The sequence below is a fragment of the Orycteropus afer genome, unplaced genomic scaffold (genome assembly GCF_000298275.1).
Source record: "Orycteropus afer afer isolate SDZICR_OR568_19922 unplaced genomic scaffold, OryAfe1.0 scaffold00259, whole genome shotgun sequence".
NCBI lineage: Eukaryota > Metazoa > Chordata > Mammalia > Tubulidentata > Orycteropodidae > Orycteropus > Orycteropus afer.
In genome coordinates this window covers 711,735-720,473 of record NW_006921846.1, presented here as the reverse complement: position 1 = coordinate 720,473, position 8,739 = coordinate 711,735, and the positions used below count along the sequence as shown (strand labels likewise).

At 39.1% G+C, this 8,739-nt stretch overlaps 1 protein-coding gene across 1 annotated transcript in view; it reads left to right on the top strand.

Annotated features, from left to right (window-relative positions):
• LRCH2 (leucine rich repeats and calponin homology domain containing 2) overlaps window positions 1-8,739 on the top strand; it is a 134,098-nt gene that overhangs the window by 67,532 nt on the left and 57,827 nt on the right. Inside the window, exons 4-5 of the mRNA XM_007949990.1 lie at window positions 4,943-5,048; window positions 5,132-5,268. Coding sequence (XP_007948181.1) covers window positions 4,943-5,048; window positions 5,132-5,268 — 243 coding nt within the window. The remainder of the gene's footprint in view (window positions 1-4,942; window positions 5,049-5,131; window positions 5,269-8,739) is intronic.

The following is an 8,739-nucleotide window of genomic DNA, read 5'->3' as shown; positions in this document are numbered from 1 at the left end:
ACTCATATGCCTGTCTTTTGTTTGGCTGGAAACCACAGGTGTGAGTTCAATTCCAGATCTGAAGGGCAGCTAAGGGCCATAGTCTCAGTGGTTCCACCAGGCTCTATTGGGAGGGACAGTTTTATAGTGGAGAATTAATCTGCAAATAGAATGTAATGAATAGAAATTTCAGGAATGCTTTTCTTCTATTCATTAAAGAATACTTGTGAAGTTACACTTTAATAACTGTTAAGGAGTATCTGTGCATGTGCATTTATAATGCAGGGAACCTTTCCCTGAACTTCAACTTGTTATATTTTAGAACTATAGCATTTTGAGGTTGTAAGATATCTTCGACTCTGACACACCTACTTGCATGTTTTCAATGATGGACAGCTCTATGTGTTTGTGTGTCTGAGGCAGCTCTAATTCTTTTTTGCAAAATTGTCAATAGTCTTTATTATTTTGAACCAAGATACTTCTATGTATTGGTCCTGGCCCCACTGTGTGAAACATAGATAATGACAATCTCCCTTCTTTTCAAATATTTGTCATCTGACATATGTCTACTATCTGTTTTACCAAAATTTTAAGCCACCTCCTTTTTTTTAACCTTAGATATCCTTGTTACCTTAATTCCTTTCTATGACTTTTTAGTTATTTCTATTCTAACAAAGTTCTCTTTTTTTAAAGGTCTCTTTTAATGTTGTACTTAGATTTCAATGGAAGAGTCCAGATGTGATCTAACAAATTTATAATAAACGAGGACCATTATCTTCTTTATCCTGGACATTGTTAATATTTTTAAAGATTTCATAGATAATATACTTGAAGATTCTGTGGCTCTGTAATTTTTTAATTCAGCTTTTGACCCCATGTTCTAAAGTATATTACTTGAGATAGTTTTCAGATAAATCAAATGTTAATATTTAGATTCTTAAGATTGATTCTAGCATTGTTACTTAAGTAGAATATTTAAAAAATATATTAAATACCATTTTAATGTTGTCATTAGATGCTGTCGAGTCGTCTCTGACTTAGCGACCCTATGTACAACAGAACGAAACACTGCCTGGTCCTGTGCCAGCCCCACAACCCTTGCTACACCTGAGCCCATCATTACAACCATTGTGTCAGTCCATTTCATTGAGGGCCTTCCCCTTTATCATTGACCCTCCACTTTACCAAGCATGATCTCCTTCTCCAGAGAATGTAGGTGAGGCGAAGTCTGGCCATTCTCAGCTTCCAATGAACATTCCGGCCGCACTTCTTCCAGGACAAATTTGTTAGTTTTTTTAGCAGTTCATGATACTTTCAGTATTCTTCACCAACACCATAGGTCAGAAACATCAACTCTGCTTCAGTCTTCCTTATTCATTGTCCAGCTCTCAAATGCATACGGAGATTGAAAATACCATGGCCTGGGTTAGGCGCACCTTAGTCTTCAAGGAGTTATCTTTGCTGTTCAGCACTTGAAAGAGGTCTTTTGCAGCAGATTTGTCCAATGCAATACGTTTTTTGATGTCTTGACTGCTGCTTCCATTGGTGTTGGTTGTAGAACCAAATAATATGAAGTCTTTGACAACTTCGATCTTTTCTCCATTTATCGTGTTGCTGCTTATCGGTCCAGTTGTGAAGATTTTCATTCTCTTTATATTGAGATGTAATCTGTACTGCAGAGTGTAGTCTTCAGTCTTTATCAGTAAGCGCTTCAAGTCATCCTCACTTTCAGCAAGCAAAGTTGTTTCTCATCTGCATATTGCAGGTTGTTAGTGAGTCTTTCTCCAATCCTGATGCCATGCTCTTCATATAGTCCAGCTTCTCAGATTATTTGCTCACCCCTCTTGCATATTAAATAATCTATCCTCCCTCTTGGGGAGTTCTGGTGGTGTAGTGCCTAAGGCACTGGACTGATAACTAGAAGGTTGGCAGTTCAAACCCACTATCCACTCCTTGGAAGGAAGATTGGGCAATCTACTTCCTAGTGATACTGCCTTGGAAACCCAAGGAGGGGTTGCTATGAGTTGGAGATGACTCGACAACACATGACAACAACAACAACATCCCCCCTCTCTAGAATGTAAGCTGTATGAGGCGGTATGAGGTTAGGAATTTTTGTTTTGTTCTTTGATGTATCCCCAGCACCTAAAACCCACTGCCACAGAGTTAGTTCTGACTCATAGTGACCTTTTAGGACAGAGTAGAACTGCCTCCATGTTTTCCATGGCTGTAAATCTGTATAGAAGCTGACTGTCTCATCTTTCTCCAGTGAAACGCCTAGTGGGTTCCCGGCACCTAGAACAGTGCCTAGCAAATAGTTAGGATAAGTATGTGTTGTTGAATTAAGACACATTAAAAATCAGTTGAATTAAGTATGTAAGGTATATTTTCTGTACATCTTTGTTGGATTCTTCTCTACATGGTTTAGTATTCTTTTGATTTTACCTTTATTAAAAACAATCAAAACTCTCTGACAGTTGAATATAAAGTTCATTCTGAGCAGTTATTCTGTATGCATATAGGGAGACCATTTTGATTCCAGAAAAAGCAAACGGCTGGAACCTGCTTAGGCACAATGAGGTTTATAAAGAGAAGAAAACAAGAGAAGGGAGAAATATAGAAGATCAACCTTTTGCTAATCTTAAAGTGATTGACTGAGCCCTCCCTTCACCCCTTTATTGAGATCAACTGATACTGGCTTGGGTGCTCATAATTTGGCCCTCCACCCACCAGCAGCCTTGAGACTTTTTGAGATTTAAATTAGGAGGTAATGGTTTGAGTACTACCTTTTTCTAGCTGGGTAAGTCAAATTTACATTACTTTAGAGCAGCTCCTGGCAGGCATTTGCAGTTTGGATCTGGCTTTTCATGGTTAATGTTTGGTTTCCTGGATAAGAAAAACCTTAAAATCAAACTAAGATGCTTGTTACTAATTTTCTTTGACATTTTAATGTGTTTTTTGGTGAAACTATACACTGCAAGGCATTTGGCTGCTAACCAGAAGGATGGCAGTTCAAACCCACCAGCTTCTCCACGGGAGCAAGATGAGGCAATCTACTTCCATAACAATTTATAGCCTTGGAAACCCAGTGGGGGTTTTTATGAGTCGGAATCAACTGGATGGCACACACACACACACACACACACACACATTGCCTTTGAGTTGGATCCGACTCATAGCAACCTCTCCTTGGGCTTCGGAGGCAGTATCACTATGGAAGTATATTGCCCAAGCTTCTTTCCGAGGAGTGGCTGGTGGGTTTGAACCACCAGCTTCTGGTTAGCAGTCAAATGCCTTAGGTACTACGCCACCAGAACTCCTATGGCGGTGGGTGTGTTATATACAGCAAAACAGGTTCTAATTCCACAATTTTTACACGTATTATTCTGTGATACTGGTTATACTCTTCCCATTGTATGAACATTTTCAATATTTTTGAAGTTGTTCTATTTTCATTAACTTAGTCTCACTTCCCCCGAACTTTTTCAGCTTTGCTTTAGAATAACAATGTAGTCTCATTAAAAACAAACAAACAAAAACCATAGCAACCCTAAAGGGCAGAGAAGAGCTTCCCCATAGGGTTTCCAAGGCTGTAAATCATTCCAGAGTAGACTGCCTTGTCTTTCTCCCTCAGGCATCTGGTGGGTTTGAACCATTGACCTTTTGGTTAGCAACCACATGCTTTGCCCACTATACCACCAGAAGTCCTTTGGTCTCATATAGATAAGTTTTAAAAGAGTGCAGTACTCAAGGGTGACATTCTGTACTTTTTGAGCTAACCGGCTATTTAGTTAAAAGTTGACTGCAGGGGATAGGTTTGGTTCAATGTTTGGAGAGTATCTCAGGAGAAGAGTCTGCGGGATTCTGCCAATCTGTGGATCTGATAAATCTGGATTTTTTTAGAATTTGAAGTTCTGTTCCACATTTTTATCCCTTTCTATCAGGAGCTATCGTGACCCTGATCAGAATGTTTGGTAGTGGTAACCGGGTACCTTTCTTTACTTTTGATAAAACTAAACGTATGCTCCACTCTTCTCTCTCCAAGCTAATACCATTTTCAGTGAAAACTGGAAATTGAGGGCTATTGCAGTAGAATCTGAATTTCTTTTGTAATGTGTCTGAAATGCCTGCTGCCTGATCACCTGTTGCAGATTTTCCCTTTTTGTTGATGTGGTTATAGGAAAGGGGGCAGGGGGAGGAGAACACAGTTAACTTAAGCTGTTCTTTATTCTGTTATTATAGAAGCTTGGCTTGGTATTGTTTACCTGTAAAGCAGTGCTTTGCATTTTAACTTTACCTGGAGGGAGCTCTCATTCAGATATCTTAGAATGTTTTTGGATTATGATGTAAACCACAAATCAAATCTCTGAGCTTGTATCCTCTCATATTTAGTATCCCTTTGGAGAAGGAAGTTTAGTTAAATTGATCCTGATCATAGGCTTTTGTTTTTCCCCTCACAACTGTAAATCCTTTTATTTATCAGCTTTATGCCCAACCCAGCATCTCAAAACAACTATTATAATTGACCAATTATCACGATTGGTAGTTATGAGCCTTTTATTTTCCCTCTGCATTAAGAGCACGTGGACCATCCCTGCTTCTGGTTTTAGTTGAGATTTTTGAGAGGATGATTTATGTGTTTACTAAGTTATAACCTGAAACTTTAGTACAGAAAAATTTATGTTGACTGTGCTGGGTTACTTCATGTTGTTGTTGTTGTTATGTGCCATCGAGTCGGCCCCGACTCATAGCGACCCCTCCTTGGGCTTCCGGTTACTTCATAGTGTAATAGAAATAGAAATTTGACAGATAATCCATCTTCAGAAAATGACATTATAGGTAACTTATTATTATTATTATTATTATTTGGTTTATTCGCCATTAACAATGTGCTTTAATTTCCAAATTAGAATATATCCCTATTTGTCAGTTTGTTATAAATTTATTTTCTTGTTTTCCTTAGGATATTAGTTGCAATGAGATTCAGGTCCTTCCCCAACAAATGGGAAAATTACATTCACTTAGAGAGCTAAACATAAGAAGAAATAATCTTCACGTGTTGCCAGATGGTAAGTTTTTCATTATTTTTACTGACATGAATTAAAGAGTGACTGTATAAAATTTAATTTAAGTATTTTTCTTTCTTGAACAGAATTAGGAGATCTTCCCTTAGTCAAGCTGGATTTCTCTTGTAACAAAGTGATTGAGATTCCAGTTTGTTACAGGAAGTTGCATCATTTACAAGTAATAATTTTGGATAACAATCCACTACAGGTACCACCAGCACAGGTTTGTAATAAAAATATGGTACTTATTTCTTATTTCCATTCACAATTATATGTCTTCATTGCTGGTAAATTAAAAACAAACAAACAAACAAACAGACCCAGCAGGAGTGAGAGTTAGTTGGTCCTGTACTATTGTTAAAAGGAATTTTTCTAAAAGTGAAGTTTTCACTTTGGTAAGCGTTTTATCTTAAGCTCTAGAATAGGATTTGGAAAATGTATATTAGCTTTTTGTTTGTGAACTGGATAATTCTGATTGTCAGTGTTATTTTAAAAGGATTGACTAGGAAATCTCACTTTCTGCCCATTTCCTACTCAGGTATATGTTGTTGTTGTTATGTGCTGTGGAGTTCCACCTGACTTATAGCGACCCCTCCTTGGGTTTCCAAGGCAGTATCACTCACTACAAAAGTAGATTGGCCCATCTTCCTTCCGAGGAGTGGCTGGTGGGTTTGAACTGCCAGCCTTCTGCTTAGCAGTCAAGTGCCTTAGGCACTATACCACCAGAGCTCCCACTCAGGTATATATCTACTTGGAATTTGTTTTGTGGTTGGGGCACATTCTTCATACTGACAGAATTGTAGCAGAAAGATTAAGATTTTTTTTTTAAAAAAAAAAAAGGAAAGGAAAAACAAGTACAAAACTAAATAAAGTTTTTGGTTTAATAAAAGTTAGATCCATGTCCCTGGGTGGTGGAGATAGTGACACGCTGGACTATTGACTGAAAGGTCAGCAGGTCAGACCCACCCAGAGGTGCCTGGGAAGTAGGACTTGACGATCTGCTTCCAAAAGGGCCCATACCTGAAAACCTTGTGTAGTGGTTCTGCTCTACATACATGATGCCACCACAAGTCAGAATGGACTCAATGGCAACTAACACACAACAACAAATCCATATGAAATTCACTGAAAAATAGTAAAGGAATAAACTAAGATGCAAACCCATAAGGAAAAAGAATGGAAGAGAAGAGGACAAAATAGGAGAGATGTCAACAGAATTATTGAAAATGGAAAACAGGTGTAATAGTGGTAACTAGGAAATCTGTTTACACTGCACAGGGTGTGTGGCCAAGGATGCACATGGCAGTGAAATCCCAGCCTGCAGTCTACATCTAAGTTTTGTGCCCTGCACAGGGTTTGCATACATGGAGAGGAAATGACTACATTTTTTTCCTACAAAGTTGTAGTCTGCTCATTCCCAAAAAGGTGCCTATTCTGATTTACACAAAGGCTGGTTGGAATCCTATGTTAGTGTCCTCTGCAAGCAGAAACAGTAACACATATACAACACACACATTAAAAAAAAAAAAAGAACAACCTACGGCCATGGAGTTGATTCTGACTCACAGCACCACTGTAGGACACAGTGGAACTGCCCCATAGGGTTTCCAAGGTTGTAAATCTTTATGGAAGCAGTCTGCCCCATCTTTTTCCAGTGGAGTGGTTGGTGGGTTTGAATCTCTGACCTTTTGATTAGTAGCCCAATGCTTTAACCACAGCGCTACTAGAGTTCCTTACATACATAGAAAAATAGAGAGATTGAAATTGATATTGACATATTTCAAGGGATTGGCTCACGTAATTGGTAGGGGCTGACAAATCTAAAATCTGTAGGTGAGGCAGCAGAGTAGAGACTTTTTCAGGCTCATGTCCCAAGATCTGTAGGTCAGGTGACAGAAACAGTGAAGAGTGGAGAGAGGGTGAGTTCTGCCAAAATATTTATATTTAAAGTTTAGGTGTAGAACACAGCCTAAGAAAATTCCGTTTTCAACTGATTGATTGATTACATTGCATTACATTGTAAGAAAACAACCAGTCTAATGTTTGGCTAAATCACTGGGATCCATAGCCTAGCCAAGTTGACACAAAAATCTAACTATCACAGATCCTGGAAAGTAGCTGCGTTTGCAGAATGAGGAAAGTGAAAATTTTATGTTATGGGATAGAACAAAAGGAAGTAAGTCAGTTTATGTAAACCTGGAATTGGGTTGGGAATTGGAAGAACCAGGTAACTCTGAACATAGGGATGAGGTCCTGAAAATAGGAAGGTTGTGGAATGTGTAAGTGCTGTCCAGTGACCTTTCTGTGATGATGGAAATGTTCTATAATCTGTGCTGTCCAAAATGGTAGCCTCTTGCCACATGGGCTTGAAGTACAGCTAGTGCAACTGGGGACTAACTTTTTTGTTTTATTTACTTTGAGTAAGTTACATTTAAATTGGTACATGTGGCTAGCTGCTACCATATTGGATAGCACAGGTCTGAGGAGCGTCTATATCCTCAGAGCCATGCTCTTACCCAGCAGCTGCTTGATTTTACCTCCCTTGGTTCAGCAGAAAGAAGACTGGAGTTGACTTTAAGGAATAGACAGAACCTCAGATTTCCTCTCTCGGCTCAGCAGCCAAGTGCCTGTCCCTCCATGTCTCAGCAGAAGACTGAAGTTTTACTCTTTAGAGCATCACTGTCAGTTAGAACTTTTTGGAAGTGATGGAAACATTCTGTGTCTGCACTGTCCAATATATAAGCCACAAGTGGCTATTGAACACTTGAAAGTAAAGAGTGTGACAGAGGCATTGACTTTTTAGTCTTATTTAGGTTTAATTAAATTTAAATAGCCTCATGTGACTAATGGCTACCATATTGGAACAGCATAGCTGTAGAAAGCTTGAACTAGAGAAGCTCTAGAGTCAGGGGCTTCATGCACAGCTGTGGACAGAAATGAGACCCTATACTGAAAACAGTGAGTGCCTGCATACTGTGTGTTGGTTCAGTGGACTCTCTGGTCCACTTTTGTTGCTTGGCTTCCAACCTGTCTTATATGCCTCAAGCAGGAAATTGTTGGGTTTCTCTCTTGGTAAAATGATTGAGCAAGGAGAAAACACACACACACACACAGACACATGCATGAGCTCTGGTGGTACAGTGGTTAAGGAATTTGGCTGCTAACCAAAAATGTCAGTGGTTCAAACCCACCAGGCACACCATGGAAGAAAGGCGAGGCAGTCTACTTTGGTAAAGACTTACAGGCTTGGAAATCCAATGAGGCTTGCTATGAGTCAGAATCGGCTTGATAACAGTCAGTTTTTTAGTATATATATATATCTTAAAAACTCCAAACCAAACTTACTGCCATGGTGTAATTCTTGATAGGTTTGAATTTACGGTGGTCATTTTGCTGTGTGTGTGTGTGTGTGTGTGTAATTGATGGTTTCTTTGTTCAATATATTTTCCTGTTCATTTTGTTTACAGATTTTCTTATCAACTCCTTTGTGGCTGTTGATTTAGGCTTATTGAGATTTTATGATTTTCTTTTTTATTTTGGTGAGCAGATGCATTAATTTTCTTTGTTGTTGTTGTTGTTGTTAAGTGCCGTCGAGTCGTTTCCGACTCATAGCGAACCCATGCACAGCAGAACGAAACACTGCCCGATCCCGCGCCAGCCCCACAATCCCTGCTATACTTGAGCCCATCATCGC